The following is a 21709-nucleotide window of genomic DNA, read 5'->3' as shown; positions in this document are numbered from 1 at the left end:
AGCGCCACAACCAAAGCGTGAGTAGAGGCTGCCCTATTTCGAGGCGGGAGGATATGGTTGAAGTTTGCTTAGCCCTCACCGTCTCTCGGTTTCGTTGGCTTGGGTCCTGAGTGGGCCTGGCAGGTTATGGGACTTTGAACGGAGGGGCCTAGAAGTAAGTGGTGTGCATGATGCCCCTGGCGGCTGGGGTCGAAGGCAGTTCGATCTGGTTGACGTCCCGTTGTCAGCGGCCACACAGGATATCAAGGAGGGCAAATGATGAGGCTGAGAGAAGGTTGTGACTACTTTGGTCGACACAAGGACAAGGCTTCTTCTTTGTGAGAGCAGTGGGCAGCACTGGCGGCGGTGTGTGAGGGGTGCGGTGCGGGCAAGGCGGGACAGAGGCAATTGAGCCGGGTACGTAGCAGAGCAGTGTGGTGAGCTTCGGCGCTGTTAGTACGTGAAGTACCTTAGCCAGGCTTGGTTTTCCAAGTACGTAGGTAGATACGTAATAGCAAGATCCCAGGTACGACCGGCAAGGAAAGGTGGAGCAGAGCTCAGGTAGGGCAAGATGCGAGAGAAAATGGGAGACAGCCAGCAGAAAAGAGACACTATTTTTTTAAAGAAAAATAGAGAGAGTGAGGGGGGGGGGGGGGGGGGGGGGGGGGGNGGGGGGGGGAGAGACGGTCAACGAAGAAGAAGGACTTCAGAGGCCGAATTCGCATCCTGCCGTGCGGTGTGAAGCATTGCGGTGAGTGAGTGGTTTAAGAGGCTAGGTACGCTAAGGTAGCGAAGCACACTGCAGCGGGTGGGGCTCCAGGAGAAAACAGCACCGAGAGGAGGATAGAGGGGCTGTCCGGGTACCACTGACACTGGATGTGGTTTGGGACGGGCGGGCAAATCAAACTGGACCAGTATTATTACCTAAGCTGGGAAGCTCACAGCTGCGGCTCGCGTGACGGTGAAAACAAGCGAAGACCAAGAAGTACCCACCACGAATATCAAAACCTCATACCCCTCAATCCACCGTCCACATTCCGCTAATAAAACTGCTAGCGGTTGTGTGACGACCTACGTCGAACACTACCCGATCCTCCCTCGCTATAACTCGTCCCTATGCCCGAATCACCCTTGAAACTTGCCCGTCCGTCGTCTTCTTCTTCATCGTCAGCTTCACCTCCGAGTGGGACGAGGTCCTCCATCCGAAGGCCTGGCTGTGGCTCTTCCTTGACCTCGGGCTCGTATCTGAGCGGTGCCTGGTTTCCATAGGTAGGAAATGTCCGGGGCGCATCTGACAGCTCATCCACCCCGCTCCCCTCTTCTCTCTTGAGCCGCATTCCAAGTTTCGGGTTGTCTTCCCCACGTCCAGAGGCCAACCTTGAACTTGAGCCCGATAGTCCAGACCAGACCAACCAGGCCCCTGCCATGAACAAGATTTCGGATGACCAAAAAAGAATTATCGCCGCGGTCAATGTCGATAATCGGTAATGATACATCAGCCAGCGCAGTCCGCGCAGTTGTGCTGTGAGCGTTATTGACGCGTCGTACGTTTCAATGCTCTGGCCGCCCTGGATCTCCAGATATGCCGACGATGGCAGGGATGAGCCCTTGCCCAGCTGGACGCGTTCGGCCATCGGCACCGTTAACACGCATGTCTGGGAGTTCGAGAAGAGAATATGGTAAACCATGAACAATACACGAGAGGCCAGTGAGACCAATGGGTCCTGGTACGGGACGAGCGTGGGCCGTCGTGAAGAAAACAAAATGGATTTGCCGTCAAAGTGGCCGTAAGGCTCTGGGGGGGTCTGAGGCTGGACTTGGCTGTTGCCGGTTGACAAAGCACCAGCATCAAGCAGGTACAGAGCTACCATGAAGTTGCCCCGATGAGTGTTGGCTGGCGAGCGAGGCAGAGATAGAGTGACAGACACATCGTACTCCTGCTGTGTCCTCAGACTGGAGCTTGGTATGGTGGCTATCCCAAACGGATTGATCCCCGAGCTGTGTCCTTTGTAAGCCCAGGCAGCCAGTAGAGGGAATGGGATCAAGACTGGCTTGATCAGTGACGGCAAACGTACCCATACTGAAGATGAACCGGTGCGCTCACGACCTGGTCAGGCAGATAATTCCGGAAGAAGAGGAGAGAGGCGGTGGCAGCAAGGGGCAGAAGCAATAGTGATGTTCCTACCAGGAGGGTCACGTTCACCAAAGCTCGCTGTGCCGTCTTGGAGGTAGCTGCTCGGGATGCCTTGCTAAGAGCCTCCTGGCAAGCCCGATAGAAGATTAGCCTGTGTATTTTACAATCGGCATGTGTCGACGTCAAGAAGATACGGAGAAGTGAGGTGTCATACCATGGTTCGTAAGACGCTTGGGCTGTTCCCTTTCCTCTCGCTCTGCTTCCCTCTAACCCGTGCAGTCACGGTGGATGGTTGTTCTGAGCAAGGGATACGTCGCAGCTCATCACCTTGCCCCGGGGGAGGATGATGTGAACGAGGGAGCAAGGGAGAACACACCTTAAGGTGCCCAGGGTAGTAAGTGGGGTTGGTTGGTTCTACGTACCCCGACCAGGAGCACCCGTGACCGTGCTCGCAAATGTACTACCTCACCTGAATTAAACGATGGCAGGTATGCACTGCAAGCATGTGCTAAAAATTGGGGAAATTGGACAGGCTTCCAAGGTCCTGGGGCACCTAGCTCAGCCTTGCGCAATGACATCCCTTTGACCCCGAGAAGTGCTATTTTAGTGTGCTTTTACTGCCGAGTATCGCTTACTGAAAAGTTTTTGGTTTTAATACCTGACGGGCGCCGGTTGCTGCTAAGTCGCGGGATGAGGCACTGGACGGGGGGCTCCTCTGAGGCTCAGTGAGTGGAAGGCCGCATATGACACCAGTCTGACCTCTTTATGTAAGTACGAAGGTTGGTACGAAGAAAGGCAATTATCGTGACATTTTTTCAGACAGCTATGAAGCCCCAACTCCTGGCAAATCATCACAAATCCGCAAATAAGCAAAGCCCAAAACCGGTCCTCCACGTCATGAGCACTCATCAACGCGGGGACCATACAACGTGTGTCTCGTAAGGTACTTGAGAGAATTACATCACAGCTTTCGCAGATCGTGCCTTACTTTGCGCCACCTGCACTAGCCATGGCCGCGAATCTTTTCAGCAAGGCTGAAGGTAGTTGCTCGGAACGAGTCCGATCTGGCCGTTGCCCCCGTGTACCTCCGCTTCCCACCAACCGTCGTCTTGATGCCGCAGCACTGCAAGGAAGTCTCCCTTGGAGAAGCCTAGCTCCTCTGGGATCGCTGCTTGGTACATGTACAGTGCTTTGGCTGTTGGTCTTGTTAGCCAGGTTATTCTATTGATGATTTCCAACGTACTTACCAAAGTGCAAGATTGGTCGGCCGTCGTGTGTGTACTGTCGAGATGGATCTGCAACACTCTTACTCCGTTGTCTCGACTCGCCTTGTCCTGGTGGCCCACCACCATCATATAAGCCCATGGCCCGGTTGCTTGAGCTCGTTCCTGGTCGTACTCCGCCTCGGCCACGAACCGAGCCATAGCTATCATCACCCACGGGAGCAAGCTGAACTGCCATATCGTTGCTGACATGGCTACTGTTTGGTCGCATTTGCTCCCTGAATGGTGCCGGCGAAGCTGTTCGTGACATGTTGCTCGGCGAGTTTTGCCGGTGAAACGGTTGCTCCGAGCCTCGTCTAGGCGCACCGCTGCTCATTTGCGACGACCCTCTACCGACAGAGCTGTGCGGATTAGGCGACGCCGACCTATAGCTACTCCTAGCATCGTCTGCTGGCGCGACCCTCGGAGAGGCACTGCGCGGAGAGCTCCTGTGCCCACTTCGCGAGTCATCTGTCGCCGGCGCCCTAGGGGAAGCACTGCGAAGTGGCGCTGGAGATGCTGCTCGTGGAACGTCACTGCCCCTGGTCATGGGCCGAGGACTAGATGAGCCCGCATATCCTCCCGATCCAGGCCGGTTCGCCGGGTTGAACATGCTGCGAGTCTGGTCGGCGAATTTCTGAGACGTTTCCTTCATTGCCTTCGCCGTCACAGCCTGTGGCGGAACCCCAAGTCTTTGTACCACTTGTTGGTCGTAAGAAGGAGGGGGCGTTCCTCGAAGCCCTGCTGTGACAGCGGCATTGGTTGCAGCTGGCGGCATCGATCGAGAAAACGGCTGCGAGCCAGGAGTGGGCGTTGCAATGCCGTGGTAGCGGTCAGCCGAGACACGGATGCTAGACTGCTTGCCTACACCAACACCCTTGAGTTCGGCGAGGGCCAGCGCAATAGGATCCGTTTCAGGCTGTGCGCTCGGTGTATTTGACCCTTTTCTTTTCTCGAGATCCGGCGTCGTGACGGAGAATACATTCTGGCCGACGTTCAACGCTAGACTGGCATTGGCGTCGATCGGCTCGGGACTTATGGTTGATCTGCCCGCCAACAGATTTGGGGCGTCTTGCGTGTATACCTGCGGTCGACGTGAGGGGCTTCCTTGCGTAGATACAGGATGCCAAGTGTTTCTGTTTGTGGTAGTGCCCTGAACTTCTTTGGTGCTTTTGCGACGGAACGGGCTGTGGTTCTGAAAGAAACCACTCTTCTTCTTGAGCACCTGCTTTTCCGCCGTTGCCGAGGCCGTTGACGGTGCTTGTGCTTGAGCCGGTACTGATGCGGGTACGCTAACCTGTTCATGCTTGATCGGCGAGACCTTACCGCTCGGGGGCTCCTGACTAGAGAGCGAGGTTGGGTTGGAGTAGTCACTTTGAGAATCGCGGCTGGACGGTCTTGCCGACGCAGGATGCGAACTGCGTTCCGATGGAGGTCCTTTTCGACATAGCATTGTCATTCCATCGAGAGGGTATGGGTCGTGAGGGACGGAAGCAAAAGTACCGTGCTGATTGATATCGAGAGGAAGACGGCTCTGCTGCTGAGATGCTGGCGGGGCTGGCGCCACTTGTCGTTGTTTCTCAAGCTGTGGTGGCATTCTCTGGGAGAGGCTTGGGGCTTCCCGGGCAACGGGAGGCATGATCTCCCTAGCTAGAGAGATTTCCTGACTATGGGTCCTCTCGGAGGCGCCGGCATCTTTGAGCCCGTAGTCTGGCCCCAGACTCCGGGGAGCAAGAATAGGGTCCTTGGGTCCAATATCTGACGGAAAGCCTCTTGATGAAGAGCTCGTTGCTTCCCTGTGGCTCATGTCTGTTAGGAAGCCCCGAGATGAAGAGCCGACTTCTTTATGCCCAAGGTCTGACAAAAAGGTCCTCGGGGTAGGATTTACATCCTGATGGTCCAGATCCGACGCAAAGCTCCTAGAAGGGGGACTTGTTTTTCGCAACACGTCCTGTGCCATGTGCCTCGACGAAGATGAGTTCCCTTCCTTTCGTCCAGCGTCCGTAGCGATCGTTCTAGTTGCTGCAGCTGCAGGCTCTTTGTGGCCCAGATCCTGAGCAAGACTGGAGTTTGGATCGTGGTGCGATTCGTAGGTTGACGGCTGCGGCGACGACGTGCGAAAGGCTGGGTTGATGCTCCTCGGAAATTGCGCGACAGAGTAGTTGTCGTCGTCAGATGTTTCCGACTGAGTATCGTTGACATCCCCCCGGCAGAAATTGATATACTTTGGCGGATCTGGAATCTCTTGCCCTGTTCCCCGTTCCTTGATGAAGCCGACGATGTCAGTCTCAACATCCATCTTTTCCAAAGAAAGACGAATCTTTTCGCACGACGCATCATCGCTGACACAGACCGTAGAAGAGACGTTGGCAAAAGTCCATAGACTGCTCTTGGTAAAATCCAGCCGTTCTTCTTCCAGATCCTGGAACTTGTCTGCGGCTGCCTTCCACTCGCGGTTCCAGCGCGCCGTGGTATCCTCGAGGGCCTTCACTGCGTTCTCATACTCTGTGTTGGATGTCGCAACGCTAATCTGCGTCTTTTCCAGCTTTGCCTTATTTTTTCGCTCTTCCTGGCCCATGACCATGTGGCCTTGGGCCAGGTAACCTTTGATTTTGAGGCATTCTTGCTCAAAGCGATCTCGAGTCTGATGCGCAAGTCAGCACGAATGTTCCATGGATCCCCAGGGCTCTCTGGGTAGATATAGGCCGACCTTGTTGACATGCTGCGTCTGCTGTATCTTGGTCTTGAGAATCTTTTCGATACCATTCTGGACAATCTTGCGCCTTTCCTTCATTGCGCCAGCAAAGGCGGCCAGCGGTTCCTCCAGCTCGGTCTTCATCTGAGCAGCGATATTTTGGTGCTGCTTCCCCATTGACTCTACTTCTCCCCTGACAGTATCCAGGGAGTTCTTGAGGCTTCCCATCTCCTGGGAGCCTAGTGATTTGCGACATAGAGACAGTAGCTTCCGAGCGTATTCGTCTTCGATAGAGGCGCGAGCTGTTTGATTCATCAGCTTAGTCAAGTTCCGACAGGAAGAAGCCGTCGATGATTGACTAACCACTATAAAATGCTTTCAATTCATCGCATGTTTGCTTGGCTGCAGCCATCCGATCGAGAAGGGGTCCAACGCCAGCATCTTCCTTACCCCAAAAGTTGTTGGCGACTTACACATATCAGCAATAACTCGACATATAATTACCACGATCTTAAACTTACAAGACAAAGCCACCGCTGGGCTTTCCATGGTAGAAGCAGGCATGTCCTGCGATGCGTAGGTCGGTATATGCCAGCAGCGTCGTGGTTTTGTCGCCGGCCTGTGGAATATCCGTCGATTCTGAGGCTGTTCGTTGGCAACGCCGGCAGGTAGAATGACCTGCAGTTGGAAGAAGATTGTTCCCAAAGGCTATCTGGCGATGGCCAAGTTCGTGCCGCCGAAATAATGATGAACCTATGCATCCGTAGGTCGGGGACAGGTGGTGGGTGGTGGTTCCTTATTGTTTGGGAGGGTTGCCGGGGTAACTGGGCCACCCTGGTGCATCTACGAATAACTACCAACAGACCCGTAGGTACTCAGCTTTCCCTTGCCTCCTCCCACGTGCAGTGCTTACCTATGAGGCACGTTACATAAGGCAAGGCAATACTGCGCATAGTATGTTAGGCGAAAGGCTCGTGCTCCAGCATCGGGAGGCGGATCTCTTTAACCCGACCTGATTACCCACGGAATAGGTACTATGGTAGGTAATTAGGCAAGCAAGCACCTAAGGTAGTGTACGGTCGGCGTCGGTAGCATGGTGGGGTTAGTCCGCCCGTCACCTACCACAGTCAATGATAAGGTACTTTAGGTCAGGTATTCGCAAAGTACCAACCTACCTAGGTAGTCAGGTGCTCGCTGTCCAAGCAGGAAGTTCAGGGACCACTTGACACATCACGTGCTGCGGGCTGAAGTTAGACTGTCCTCTCCAGAACGTCAAGTCAAACCTGGCACCGAAGGTGTCTTCTTTGGCTTTGTTCCCCACACCAGCACGCTACATACCTCAGGTACTCCAATTGAATACACGTCCTTCCTACGTGACCAACGCAAATACTTGGCGTGCCAGGCACCTCACCCCCTCAGGTGCCAATCCGGCTGAGATCCAATACCTTACGGACAGCACAGGCACGTACCACCATCACCCTCAGGCACCTACCTACCTGACAGTCTGCCGACCTTTGGGGTGCATCCAGGACACTCACACAGTCCAACCAACCCCCCTGCTTACAACTTGGAGCCTCCACGTCTTCACGTAAACCCTTTAGAATCTATTTTCTCCTTCTGCGAAGCTGTCCCCCTCAGCATCACATACCTCCTCACGACAGACGTCTTGAACAGCGTCGCACCTTTTCGCCCATCCAGTTTACACGTTGTCTCTGTGTCTGCACTTCCAGCAGACCTTGGAGGGAAAGAAAATCAAAACGGAAAACCTCGACGACGCTGTGTCGGTCCCCGCCCACATACCATCAAGTACCTCACTTTGATTGCGACTGGTTGACGCCGAACCAAGCTCTCTCCCCTCCTCTTCTCTCCTTCCGCAGCGAGCTTCATTTGGCCACAACCTCTCCCACGCTACCTATTTTCGACACCGCTCTCGCTTTTGCCAACATCCCGCAGCTCCGTCGTCTTTCGTTTGTCGTCAGCCTCGGCTAGCCTGAGCCACCTGTCGCCCAGCTCTTGAACCTCCCCGTCGTTCATGTGGGCATCTTGGGTACGGTAGTCTTCACGGACGACACGATTTCGGAAGTTTTGGCGAAGGCAAGCCTGTCTGAACTCTTGCAGGACAGACGCCTCCGTCTTGCGCACTCCCTATTCGCAATACTATCCCATGGTCCCACATCCAAGATCGGGATCATTCTCTCCGTATCCTTCGCAAACAGTGCAGACCGGGGCTGGGCACTCGCCCCATCCATCGCAATCCGCCGCCTTGAGTGCGGGCGCAAGTCCAAGTACGAGTAGTCCGACAGGGCCCAATCCCGTGGTCAAGATCGCCGTCGCTCAGGTCTACCTCCTTTTAGGAGCTATCAAGGAGGACAAGGACCGCGCCAAGTGGGAGACGCAGGCAGAGCAATTACGAAAGGTACGCACGCAGCTAAGTCGCCCTCCATTAACTAGGCAATTTCACATACTCTGTCACGGCCATCTCGCTGACCAATGCGATTTCTGTCGCTCGCAGCTCATCGATGAACACGGAATGGAGGTCTTCGCCAAGTACTTCACACGCCTCGTCGCGGCTCATGCTGCACACATCTTCCATGGTCAACCACGCCCCGGAGGCAACGGCAATTTCCACCTGCTCGCGAACGAGATGAAGAAGATTTCCCATGATGTGAATCAGGCCAACAAGATTGCCGAGTCCATCGAGACTGGCACAGAAGATATATTCCGCGACTTTGACATGTCAACTTTCATGGAGGCTTTCAAGCTAGATGCCTTGGAGAAAACGATACTCGCATTGGCTTTCAAGATGGGATCAAGGTCTGACCTCAAGACCAAAGGTTTTTTGTCCCAGGTGTTTCTCTATGGGCCTTATGCTGACTTTCGTAATAGCGGATGCTATCCTCTCAACCAACTTTCCCACCTTCGTCAACATTCTTAACCAGCGAGGTCACGATGAACATGCAGACCTGACTGATACCTTCATCGCCATGCTTGTCGATCGCTTCATCCAATATCAACCTCCCAATCTCAACGCCGCTGCGAAGGTTGAACTCACCTATAAGGTACTGGCTAGATGGCAGGATGCCCAACCGCCACCGCCATCTGAGGTTCTTGCCGCTCTAGATCTTGTCAGGGTTCTAGCAGACAAGCCACCGAATGCGCTGGCCACCTACATTCAGAGAACTGGGTTTGGTTTTACCCGGGACGAGGAGGCGTGCGTTTCTTACCTGCAGACTCGCCCTCAACAAATTCAACTGAGTGAGGAGCAGGTATCGATGGCCCTTATCTATGCCACGATCAGTCAGACACCACAGTACGACCCGTCCGTCCTCACCGCAGCTCTCCGCCGAGTCCTACCAGCCTCATTCCGATGGCAGGACGTGGTATCGTACTTTGACCATAGATCTACGCGGGTTTCGTCTCGACAGTTCCTCCGTCTCTACAATGCTTTGCTGCCGATTGCGCGGGAGGATGCAGAATTTGATATTCAGAAACTGTGGGGCGGCAATTGGGAAAACCCGGAAACACAACTTTCGTTCATATGCGCTTTTGCCTCTCTTCAGCCTGATCAATTAGACGCCAGCTCCATACCGGGCTTGGTGCCGACTCTGACTCTGGATACCTATGCGCAATCATCACCAGAAGTTCAGCAACGGGCAGCTTTTGCTGTCAAACATGCCTTGGTCTCCGTGGAGGCACTATCTGCGGTGTTCCATGTCGCACTTCATTCGGTACATGCTTCACAGAGCGTGGAAGCTAAGCGACTTTTTCAAGAAGTTGTGGTTCCAAACCTGGATATTTTTGTTGTCTCCGCGTTTGGAGTACCAAAGCCCTGGCCCACAATGGCCGTCGACACTCTGAACTCACTGTTTGAGAGTTTTCTCTACAAACGTTCGACTGAATACGACTTCGTGCTTGACAGCCTGTGGAAAAAAGACAAGGAATGGGTGATTCAACGGTTGATCGATGCGCATGCGATCAAACCAACCGATCTTCCCCTCATCTTCGAACACGCTCTCAAGCACAAGTGGTTGGACGAATTGGTGTACTTGCCGAATGGCTTTGGCTTAGATCTCGCGGCTCTTGCGCATGCCGAGAAGTATCTTGACCTCACGAGCTGGGCTCGTCGTAACGCTGAGAGGAGCAATGAGATTGCGCGATCGCTGTTGCAATTCTTGCTGATCAAGGCCAACCTTGAGTTGCAGTTTCAGCGCCCTCCCGACGGACAACCGCATGTCAAGTCCAGCACAACGCTGCAGGTCAGAACTGTTGCCGCTTTTCTCCAAATCCTAGAGGATTTCCTTCCCAAGACACCACTTCAGGACCTCATCATGGTTCAACGCTCTTGCATCACTGTCTACCCAAGGCTGATCAACTATGGTGAAGGCTTCGATGACATCATTGATGCTAATGGGAAGGACGGTAATGCTTTGCCCTCTGCCGCCAACAGTAAGATGGAGGAGCATTACAAAAAGATGTACGGTGACGAGATACAAGTGCGAAATATCGTCGAAATCCTCGATCGATACAAGCACTCTCGCGAGGCTTTGGATCAGGACGTGTTTGCCTGCATGATTCACGGCTTATTTGACGAGTACTCGCATTACGTCGATTACCCATTGGAAGCGCTTGCAACGACTGCTGTTCTCTTCGGCGGTATCATTTCACACAAGCTGATTTCCGATCTTCCCCTTAAAATCGGTCTTGGGATGATCCTAGAAGCGGTGAGAGATTACATGCCGGAGGACTCGATGTACAAGTTTGGCCTACAGGCTTTGATGCAACTTTTCTCTCGCTTTCGGGAATGGCCGGGATTTTGCAGGCAATTGCTGCAGATCCCTGGCTTGCAAGGCACTGAGGCATGGAAGAAGGCTGAAGACGTTGTGCGGGATCATGAAGACGAACTTGCCCGATCGCGCAATGGCACAGCAGCGCCTGCTCACAGATCCTCAGTTAGCGCTGAGCCACTTACAAATGGCAACACATCCGAAGGGCGAACTGCAGAGCGCCAGCCGCCGCCCTTCATTTCTATTAATGCCACAGCACGCTCGCCTGGCGTCGACTTCGAAGAGCCGTCAAGCGACACTCAGGGCAAGATTCAGTTTGTCCTGAACAATTTGACCGAGACTACTCTTCAATCGATGTGCAAGGAACTGCGAGACATTCTCGAGCAGCGTCACCAGCAGTGGTTTGCCAGTCATCTTGTCGAAGAGCGTGCAAAGATGCAACCAAATTATCACCAGGTGTACCTTGAATTGGTGAAGCTCTTTGAGGATAAGGTTCTGTGGTCTGAGGTGTTGAGAGAGACGTATGTTAGTGTCGCACGCATGCTCAATTCTGAGGCTACAATGCAGAATTCAACCGAGCGATCTCACCTCAAGAACCTTGGCGGCTGGCTGGGACTTTTGACCCTAGCGCGCGACAAACCGATCAAGCACAGAAACATCGCCTTCAAACAGTTGCTCATTGAGGCTCATGATACGAAGAGGCTGATTGTAGTAATTCCGTTCGTCTGCAAGGTCCTCATACAAGGCGCAACTTCAACCGTCTTCCGCCCGCCCAACCCTTGGCTAATGGATATCATCCACCTGCTCATCGAACTGTACCATCATGCGGAACTCAAACTCAATTTGAAATTCGAGATCGAGGTCTTGTGCAAGGGGCTCAATCTTGATCACAGAAGTATCGAGCCTTCGGGGGAAATTCTCAATCGCGCTGTGGTAGAAGAAACCCAAGAGCTACTCCCACAAGATACACTGGAGACTTTCGAGAGCCTATCACTCAACGGCATCACCACTGGAGTCACTGCCACCCTCTCGCCCCAGGTCGCTGCAGCCTCGATACCGGACCTCGGACCTCTCATCCACATCCCGCCCACGAATGAGATGGTGGTTACGGCTACTCGACTTCATGAAATTGTACGCACCGCTCTGACGCGAGCACTACAAGACATTATACAGCCTGTTGTGGATCGATCCGTTACCATCGCTGCCATTTCCACGCAGCAGATGATCCACAAAGACTTCGCGACAGAGCCAGATGAGAACAGGGTCAGAACATCGGCAATCAACATGGTCAAGGCTACTGCCGGCAGCCTAGCCTTGGTGACATCGAAGGAGCCCCTGAGAGCCAATTTTACAAATTACATGCGAAATTTGTCCAACGATCTCCCTCAGGGCCTCCCAGAAGGCACCATCATCATGTGCGTTAACTCGAATCTGGACCTTGCCTGTAACATTATCGAAAAACAGGCCGAAGAAAGAGCTATTCCAGAGATCGAGGAAATGATTGAGCCCGAGCTAGAAGCGCGACGTCGTCATAGGGCGCAACGGCCTGCCGACCCGTATGTGGATGCTTCTCTTAGCCGATGGGCTTGGACTATTCCAAACCCATTCAAGTTGTCGCCTAGTATGGGAGGTTTGAACCCTGAACAGATGGCAATTTACGACGACTTTGCCCGTCAGCCTCGGACAACCACATCCAATGCCCCTTCCCATGTTCCGTCTGCCTCCGATGCGACACGTTCGCTCGCCAACGAGGTCCTCCAAGAGCAGTTCTCAGCTATACCCAGTCTCGCAGCTAGCTCGGAGACACCGGCTGTGCAGCATATCAACCCTCAACTTCAGCCGCAGTACGGTCCCGTCCATAGCGGAAACATGGCGAACGCGAGGCCGCAGACGTTCCAGATGGATGGTCGCGCCTTGGTTGAGCGCGTCCAGAAGTTACTTTTGGAGCTCCAACGTGTGGCGACAGAAGCCCGCGAGGAGCATTTCGCCGATCTGCCCAGGCCCCATCCTGTTCTTGATGTGGTGGACGCTTTGGTACAGCATATGATCAAGGCCTCGCAGACATCTGAGGAATTCGCAATTTTCGCTGCAGACCAGATCATTCAGCTCGTCTTCAGCCCAATTGATGACAATCTCGCCCTCGAGAGCCTGGTACACGTCTTGGAAACATTGCGAAAAATCTCAGGTCCATCACTGAACAACAGAGTGACAGCATTGTTCCGACAGCAACCTGGCACCTCTTTCTTCCATATTCCCCTATTGGCTGCGTTGTTGCGCACCGATCTTCTGGACTGGAGGAATATCGATACGTCAATGGCCAAGGCACTGCAGGCAAGAAAGGAAGGTTCGCTCGACTTTCTGGAGCAGATGATTGATCTCACTCTCCTTGGCAATCGGCCGCTCGCACTCTATGGAGACTTTGTCCTCACGCTTGAGGCTGCTTGGGCGTGGATTCAAGAAGATTCAGAGTCCGCCGTGGCACAGCGACTCAAAGTTAAACTATCCGGACAAGCCATGCCACACTTCGAGCAACAAGAAGGTGGAGTCGCGCTGCAACAGGACCAGATGGAGTACATTTTCGACGAATGGATCCATCTCTGCAATAACCCAAACGCGTCAGATAATTCAGCCGTTATGTTTGTGCAGCAGATGCAGCTGAGAGGCATTGTCGAGAGCAAAGACGATCTATTTCTCTTCATTAGAGTTGCCACAGACTTGTCAGTGGATCGATTTGAGCATCTTGTTCACTCTACCGGTACTCTGACCGATGCGTTCCTCGCCGTTGATGCTCTGGCCAAGATAATCAACGTCTTCATTAGGTTGCACAGTGCACCTGAGTCAACGGTTGCTCTCAGCCGAGCAGTTTATCTCGACTCGATTCTGGCCCTGATTACGCTGGTCCTCAATCATCACCACGTACGACGTGCCGAGCACTTTAACCAGAGAGTGTTCCACCGTCTGTTGTCCGTGCTGTTCTACGAGGTCAATTCGACGGCTGAGCAACTTCCTGAAGAAGAGAGGTCTGAAATCTTTCTCAAATTTGGCTCCAGACTCGCCGATCTTGGCCCCCGATACCTTCCCGGCTTTGTCTTCGGGTGGCTGTCACTTCTGCAGCATCGGGTGTTTTTCCCTGGCATTATGAAGGACCGCAATGGCTGGATTGTCTTCACCAGACTACTTCAACTGCTTTTGGAGCACGTCGGAGAACAGGTCAAGGCGATAGAGCCGTCAAATGTGGCTAGAGAAATCTACCGTGCCACCCTGAAGCTGCTTGTAATCTTGCAGCACGACTACTCGGAATATCTTGCAGCGCACTCCCATCAGCTTGCAGCCACAATTCCCCCGCATTGCAAGCAACTCCTCAACGCCATCTTGACAGCAAATCCGGCTGCTCACCTCAAGATGCCAGATCCTCTATTCCCGGGACTGCAAGTTGATCGTATGGATGAGATTCGGGAATCACCTGAAAGCCTTGACAACTCCACATACCAACTGCGGGAATGGGGACTTCTTGAAGTGCTCGATCATGCGCTGCACAATGGTCCTTCCGAAGACATGTTGGCACACGTTGCCCGGGCCATAGTCGACAGCCAATGTACGGAGACAGGTTTTGGCCATGTGCCTATTCACGCCAACCTGAGGGTCATTGATGCTGTGACCTTGCACCTGGGCAACCATGCGGTCGAACAGGCGACGCAGAAGGGCACCGATGTTTTCAACCCCGCCTCCTCAGATGTGGCTATTCTGTTTAGGCTGATTCACGAGCTACCTCCCGAAGCCCGTTACTATCTTATCATGAGCATCATAAATCAGCTCCGATTTCCCAACGCTCACACCAACTACTTTAGTCGGGTCCTTTTGGAGGCTTTTGTTGGGTACAAAAAGGATCCAGAGGAACCAGATATTCAGCAACAAATCATTCGCGTGCTGTGGGAGCGCCTCATCGGATTCTGGCCCCAGCCGTGGGGTCTGATGGTCACTGTTGTCGAGCTGCTCAAGAATGATAAGTACAACTTCTTTGAGCTTCCATTCGTCAAGTCAACCCCTGAGGTAAGTCATTCGCGCCAGAACCCTTCTCGTGGTTTGAGAAACAGACAGCTGATGCAGCATTGCAGGTCCTTGAACGCTTCCATGCGGTCTTACAGAGGGCATGAGCTTCTCCAGGAAGTGTTGACAAACCTGCAATAGCTTCCAGGTGAGGGGAATCCGGAGAAAATGGTCTCTCCCAAGTAATCAAAAGCGAGGTAGCGAAGCCGAGAATGAAGCGGCGTAAAAGGGGTTGGGAGGTAGCGCTGGCGATGATTTCTAGATGGGCGTACCATGCGGACACTAAAGGACGCAGATGTAGTATTTACATAACTAAATGTAAGATAACGAGAATTGAGAATTTGGCACGTGTGGAAGGCTTTTGGCATTGATGTGATGCTGGCTGACCAAGATTTGTTGCGCAAGTTGATGTGGGATCCACAAGTTCGCTAGGGCCGAGGTAAGTCATTCACTTGACGACTTTCTTGCCAGCCGGATGTGCGACTAGGTAGGAGCAAATGCTTATCTCTGGGTACCTGACTTCACTCTAAGTGCGCATGGTGTTTCAGGTATCTTTCATAGGCCCCTCATGACGGGGAAGTCTGCACCCAAACTAACACAAGTCCAAATCAGTGTCTATTTTCGTGATCAAGTCCAACCACGCCCGTCAAATTGTCATTTCTGCCTTTGCGTGAATAGGACTTTTCTACTTTTCAGGATTTCCGGATGGCTTCTCAGCAGGATCTCCAAGACCTCCTGCGGCTCATCACGGCGCGCAAAGTGCCAATGATGACGGCCATGAGCCAGGTCAAAGCACTCCAGGCTGTGAATCTTCGCAGGTAGGTTCTGGAGGCACTCTTGAAGTAGCGGGAAGTGTTGGAGTATGCCTGCTTACCAAGACGCTTCATAGCATTCAGCAAATTGCAGATGCTCTGCCGGACGTGGTTGAGGGTGCTCTCGGGGACTCTAAAACAGCCAGATCGGTCCAGTCCGCCTGCAAGTCGCATCTGAAGCGGCCAAGCAACAAGCGAGCTGGGGATGCACCAACCAATAGACCCGATCGAAAGCGGCCGAAAATTGATCCTGGTGCTAGCACGAGCATCGAGTCGAAGCAGCAGAGCATCGAGTCGGAGCAGCAGAGCACAGGCCTGGAAGATGCTTTGGCATTGCCTGTCATTACAGATGAACAGGGCATTGAGGGAGTGTCCATCTACACCAATCGTGCGCCGGTGATGCTTGCTTTTGCCATCGAGCTTTTGCGGTTCACCATGCCTGAGCAGCCCCTCTCCAGTCGCCTCAGCTTAGCTCAGGCTGTTGTCAGTGTCAACTCCAGGTTCAAAGCCGCCAGTCTTGGGTTGAACGACAGTATACCCGAAGGCGCGTCTTGGGGTGAGGGTCAGCCTAAAGTGACAGTCATGGGCAGAAGTATCACCGTTCTTAAACGGGGTGACTACCATGCCCGCTCGGTACACCAGGTGGCAGTGCCAACCGCTATTGCCACGGTGAACGCGAGGTTGACAATGAATACGCCAAGCCAGATGAGCGTGGATAAATCCATCACTGGGTCTTCCAGATGGACTACAAGCACACAGGTGACGCTCAAGTCATCGACGTTCGTCGCGCGAGTCTCGACTCTAGAACAACCCTCGCAAGTCTCCAGTGTTCTCCATTCGTTACTTACGTCTGAGCCCAGCTTACAAACCGCAACTCATAATGCATGGGGTTACAGGGTATGCCAGGGTGATCAAGACGGGGGTGGGAATGGAGGTACCCGCGAAGGCTGCGAAGACGACGGCGAAACAGGATGCGGGGAGTTCATTCTGCGTCTGATGAGGGAGACAGGAGCGACTGGGGTTATTGTGGTGCTGACTCGCTGGTATGGAGGTGAAATGTTGGGCCCCGATAGATGGAGACTGATGAGGACTTGCGTGATCGAAGCGCTATCGGACCGGTTGAGGCTATTCCGGAGCTCTGCTGAACACGATGGAGCTGCTGTCTGGGCTCTCGACCTTCAGCACGTAGCCAGCAACCCGGTTGGGAACAGCAACAGTTCCCAAGACCACGATGGCTGTGATCGCAGCGTCGTCGGGGTAGCAATACACAGGCCTGAGTCGGCAAGAGCGTACCTCTTGAAAAGCTTCGCCTCCGGGCCAAGTTCGGAGGGGAATAGCAAAGGTGGCAAGACCGGTTCCAAATCAAGACATACATTCAAGAAAGAGTCTGAAGCTGAACTGCGCCAGAACCTAGGGAAGTTACTAGGTGCCCTGAGGCTCCTCTTTGAAAGTTGGGCGCCCCAGATATCACCGCAAGAAATGGACCGAAGAGCATGGCAGTTCTACGTGCGAGTAAGACCCGACGTAGAATCAGGGCCATCGGGCTGGGGTGCGAAGGGCTGGCTCAACCTGAACTCCATACTGCAGTTACGATACCAGGAAAGGTCGGATAAGGCTTGAATAGGACAAATGAGTTAAATGTGTGACCTACTGCTCCAGCTTTGTGAGAGGTAATTCATCTTCAACATTGTGAACCCGCATCAAAGGCCGGTATCACGTCTGATGAAATCAAACAAATGGCGTATCATATCGATCACAGCTAGATGGAGGGTCTGAGAGGATTCAAGTAGAGTGCGCCGAAAGTGCTGACCCTTCGGCACCGGGGCACCCCGATCCGGTCCCAAACTACGGCCCCACCCCGTGCCCAAAGTGACTAGCGGGTTTGCGACCATTATCTTTCAGAACAAGACTCGAGCTCAACCTTACCTGCCCCTCGGCACCCTTTCCCAGGACCCTTGGAAACTGCGGTGCTCGCAGAGATTTCTGTTTTTCAGCGTTTGCTGTACACTAAATCGGCATTTTTCCCTCCAGCCGTTGACGTCGGCAAGAAGAAGCGCCATGGTTCCACGGCACGGGCTACGGGGTCGAGCTGGCCGCTTGCCCGCCCCAGTTCTGTCTACCAATACTCATGTTTCTGCTCTCCGACGCTTCACATCGTCTCGGATGCAGTGGAAGAAGGAAACATCCTTGAGGTAAGTCGTCCGGACCGAGCAGCTCCCGCAGCACTAACTATATTAGAAATTCTGCCAGACCGTTTGCTCCTGCTCGTTCTTCCCATGCAACAACGCCAAAGTCGATAACGAACGATCTCGAAACCGCCGACGCAATATTTAGGTCCAGAAAAACGTCTCTTTTGGCTTGTGGCATAGTTGCGTTGGGTATGGGCGTTTATGTCAGCACCATGCTCACTTCATGTTGGCTCTCCTCTGGCTGTCAAGGCCCAGAACCTGCTACAGACGCGTTTCCGCCTGGCCAGATTGCCGTGTTCACGGAAGAATCAGCTCGAAGATTTGATGAATACCTCGATGGGTCGGAATGGATGATGGGGATTACATCTTTAAGGCAGAAACTAGCCGCTGAAGCCTCGGGGCATGTCCTGGAAGTCGCAATCGGTACTGGCCGCAATCTACCCTTCTACAATTGGAACCACGTCGTTCAACAACCCGAATCCGCACCCATGGACGATCAAAAAAAAGGGATCACGACACCTGCGCCCATTTTGTCCTTTACGGGTGTGGACATTTCCAAAGAAATGTTGACGGTCGCCTTGGATAAAGTATCCGAAGCCGTCCCCGACCTGAAGGGCGTCGCACCATCAATTGAAACGCAACAATTGACTCAAGATGGATGTAGTGTCTTCTCTTATTTATCGGACAGACTACGATTATTTCGCTCTGACGTACATAACTTTGTGCCTGCCCCTATACAAGGCAAAGCGGAAACAGCCAAGTACGACACTGTCGTTCAGACGTTTGGACTCTGCAGTGTGCGAGACCCGGAGACAGTCGTTAGAACTTTGGCAAGTATGGTGAAACCGAACACTGGGAAGATCATTCTTGTTGAGCACGGGAGGGGGTCGTGGGGCATCGTCAATGGCCTACTAGACAGGTCAGCACCAGCCCACTTTCAGAAGTACGGATGCTGGTGGAATCGAGATATTGCCGAAATCGTCCATCACGCCGCTGAATCCACGCCAGGCCTCGAGGTCGTCAAGATCGAGCGCCCTTACCTGACCCAACTGGGAACCACTTTATGGATTGAACTGAGAGTCAAGAACACCTGTTGATTTTCCCGTCCGGTGGGAGCATGGCGATGCTGGCGCTTGTAACCTCGATGGCCATCAAGAAGTGGAAATGGAGGTGCTCTGCAGATTTAAGACAGGAGAGGTTGGTTTATTTCATTTCAATCATACCCAAGAGCTTCCGTATTCCCTGTTTTCCGTCTCCCCGGCATATGAATCCCCGCAAGACCCAGCCTTCGTGAACGCATGCATCCTACATTTGTAATACATCTACTAGCACAACATGTCCTTCGATTTTAAAACCATGATGTCGGTGGCTACAAGCTGTTATGCCCCATCATCTGCTCTTCATGGCAAACCACAACCACATGACCGATCTTGAAATGACCAATGTTCTATTGACCACTTCAAGACGCAGCATTTGTGCATTGGACATGAGATCTCGGCATGGACAAACAAGAAGAATTTCTTCAGCTTCACCTTGCACATCACACACCGCTCAACATGAGTCCAGTAAACAATCAAGCTCGTCGAGTTCAATGTTTTCCGGGCTGTGATCCCACTCTAGGAGGACACCTAGCTTCAGCCAGCTGTCCCCATCAGTGTCCTTTTTGGGAGGCATAGTTGCCTTGATAGCAGGGCTTGTCAGGAAGTGGACTGGGGCAACATTGCCATTTACGGCAATACTTTGTCTCTCTTCGAACATGGTATCCTCACGTGACCCTTCATACGTATTGGCCGTCGAGTGGTCAGCTGTAGCTGTTGAGAGTTCGCGAGCGAGCTTGCGCTTCTGAAGCACATCGGCGGTCTGTGTGAATTCTCGCTCGTCCTTCTCGAGGGGAGGTGACGCACTCCGGTGGCTTCTGGCATACCTCAAACTAGTGGGAAGTGACCCAACAGGCGTCGAAGGCATCGCGAAGTCGTCATCCGCATCGTCAAACTCGGGAGACGACAGATCCACCTCTGGTGATGGACTCAGCTCTCTTCGGCGCAAATCCATGTCATCACCGTCCTCAGACCCAGATGCTACACTGGATAATGATGGAGAGATGACGGACCGCTGAACAAGAAGTGGCATTGTTGAGTCGGGAAGGGGCCGTCTGGGGCAGGTTGTGAGGTAAAAGTAAGTTCTGCGAGGATGTACCGTTTCCAATTCCTTGGCTACAGGACAGGGTGCAAGCGTGCTCCAACACGATCGTTTGATGTAGGCAGCGAGACGTGAGGATACAATGGCACAAGGATTGGCAGAGCTTCAATTTGTTAGCACACCGCATGTCGAAAGAGTCGAGGACGACGGGCAAGAATCAATGTGAGAGGGAAGAGGCATGGGGGCAGAATGTGGCAATGATGCGTACTGTTGGACGATAGGCAACTGCTGCGACAAGACAGTCGCCAGCTCCTTAACCAGATGAGGCCTGTTCGCGGTCGCCTGCAGTTGGACGACGACGGCCTCCACAATCTCGTCATTAATTGCTTCCAGCTTGATGTTTATTGATGATGTTGCGTTGCCACAGTCTCCGATCTTGACGTCCTCGGCCGTCGGGGATGGCGGTGGCGTGTGCTCCAGCATGCTTTTCTCGTCGGGGCGCCTTAGCGAGTCTCCTTTGCGTTGAGTCCCGTCACCATGGAATCGCTTCTGTCTCTTGTTCGATTGTAGTGTCACGGGGGGTATGATGGTGATGCGACTCGGTGTGCACTCAGAGATGTTCCGATTTGAGCTGGCGGTGGCGGGACTGCGATGGGCATGGCTCCCAGGTACGTGGATTCCCAGAGATGGCAAAGAAAGCGACTTGCGTCGAGTGTTATACGGCATATTGAATGATGGATTGCTTTGTTTCCTTGGGCGGTCGGACTGATGCTGAGTTGAGAATTGACTGTAGATGGATCGTCTTGCGACTAAGACACTCGGTAACAAATAGCGCGCCTATTGCTCGACCAGATGGGGTTCCCCGGGTAATTTTCAGGGTCTTTTTCAGAGGGCCGGATGTTTGTTTGCTGGGCAACGACAACACTGGGAACCAAAAGCTCCCTTCTCGTGAATTTTTTTTTTTTTTTTCACACTTCCCTGGTTTCCGACTGGCTGAACTTTTTTTTCCCACGGTACCCCTAGCAAAAGATGTAAGAGGTGGGGTCAGGTGGAGTAGCGGTATTCAGCGCTCCCCTGTCTGGTCCGTACAGCTATGTACGATGGTAGTACTTGCATGTAATCTAGGCACCTAATTTGTATGCATTTAAGACTGCTTATGCAATTAGCAGTATAGGCTTTCTAAGTAAAATGGCAGCTAGAGCAGCTAAGCGTAGCTCCTTTAGAGGCTTAAAAGACCTTTAGATAATAAATTAGTTTTCTAAGTCTTAATAAAACTCTTCTATTAATAAATTAGTTATTTATATAAATAAGTCTTAAGTCTACTTTATATTAATATACTCTATATAACTATAGTATTTAACTATATAATATATATTATTATATAAAGCTTATATAAAGTTAGTAATTATTTTATTTATATTTTAAATTATTTTCCCTCTATTTCTTCTCTATTCTAAAATATTACTTATTAAATATAATATTATAGTAAGGTATTTAGTAATATACTATATACCTTATAAAGGAGCCTTAGTAAGTACTTATTAAAGAGTAGGTTATATAAGTTATAGAAATTTAGTATTTTTAGGATATAAAGTATTCTAAAAATATAATATCTTCTTAAGAAAGATATATTTTTATTTAATTCTTTAATTTTATTTAACTATTACT

General features: G+C 52.3%; 4 protein-coding genes across 4 annotated transcripts; 2 read left to right on the top strand and 2 right to left on the bottom strand.

Moving 5' to 3' along the window:
• Positions 1 to 1031: 1031 nt before the first annotated feature.
• Positions 1032 to 6619, bottom strand: GCG54_00014904 (Septation protein imp2; the record flags this gene model as incomplete). Its single annotated transcript, XM_045414725.1, has 8 exons — positions 1032 to 1977; positions 2055 to 2239; positions 3199 to 3308; positions 3357 to 3590; positions 3835 to 6019; positions 6086 to 6372; positions 6434 to 6538; positions 6592 to 6619. 8 exons carry the CDS (start codon positions 6617 to 6619, stop codon positions 1032 to 1034), a joined length of 4080 nt encoding a protein of 1359 aa, XP_045260847.1.
• Positions 6620 to 8234: 1615 nt separating this feature from the next.
• On the top strand, positions 8235 to 15008 carry GCG54_00014903 (General negative regulator of transcription subunit 1; the record flags this gene model as incomplete). Its single annotated transcript, XM_045414724.1, has 4 exons — positions 8235 to 8486; positions 8583 to 8904; positions 8957 to 14904; positions 15000 to 15008. The coding sequence occupies 4 exons, from the start codon at positions 8235 to 8237 to the stop codon at positions 15006 to 15008; spliced, it is 6531 nt and encodes a 2176-aa protein (XP_045260846.1).
• Positions 15009 to 15597: 589 nt separating this feature from the next.
• Positions 15598 to 18999, top strand: GCG54_00014902 (Protein IMPACT; the record flags this gene model as incomplete). Its single annotated transcript, XM_045414723.1, has 3 exons — positions 15598 to 15719; positions 15791 to 17317; positions 17964 to 18999. Coding segments are annotated over 3 exons (2685 nt in total), but the record flags the coding sequence as incomplete, so codon positions are not given.
• Positions 19000 to 19453: 454 nt separating this feature from the next.
• Positions 19454 to 20767, bottom strand: GCG54_00014901 (uncharacterized protein; the record flags this gene model as incomplete). Its single annotated transcript, XM_045414722.1, has 2 exons — positions 19454 to 19985; positions 20310 to 20767. 2 exons carry the CDS (start codon positions 20765 to 20767, stop codon positions 19454 to 19456), a joined length of 990 nt encoding a protein of 329 aa, XP_045260844.1.
• Positions 20768 to 21709: the final 942 nt, after the last annotated feature.

This window comes from Colletotrichum gloeosporioides (genome assembly GCF_011800055.1).
Source record: "Colletotrichum gloeosporioides strain Lc1 chromosome Unknown consensus_66, whole genome shotgun sequence".
NCBI classification, from domain to species: domain Eukaryota; kingdom Fungi; phylum Ascomycota; class Sordariomycetes; order Glomerellales; family Glomerellaceae; genus Colletotrichum; species Colletotrichum gloeosporioides.
This window is presented reverse-complemented; position numbering and strand designations above follow the sequence as displayed.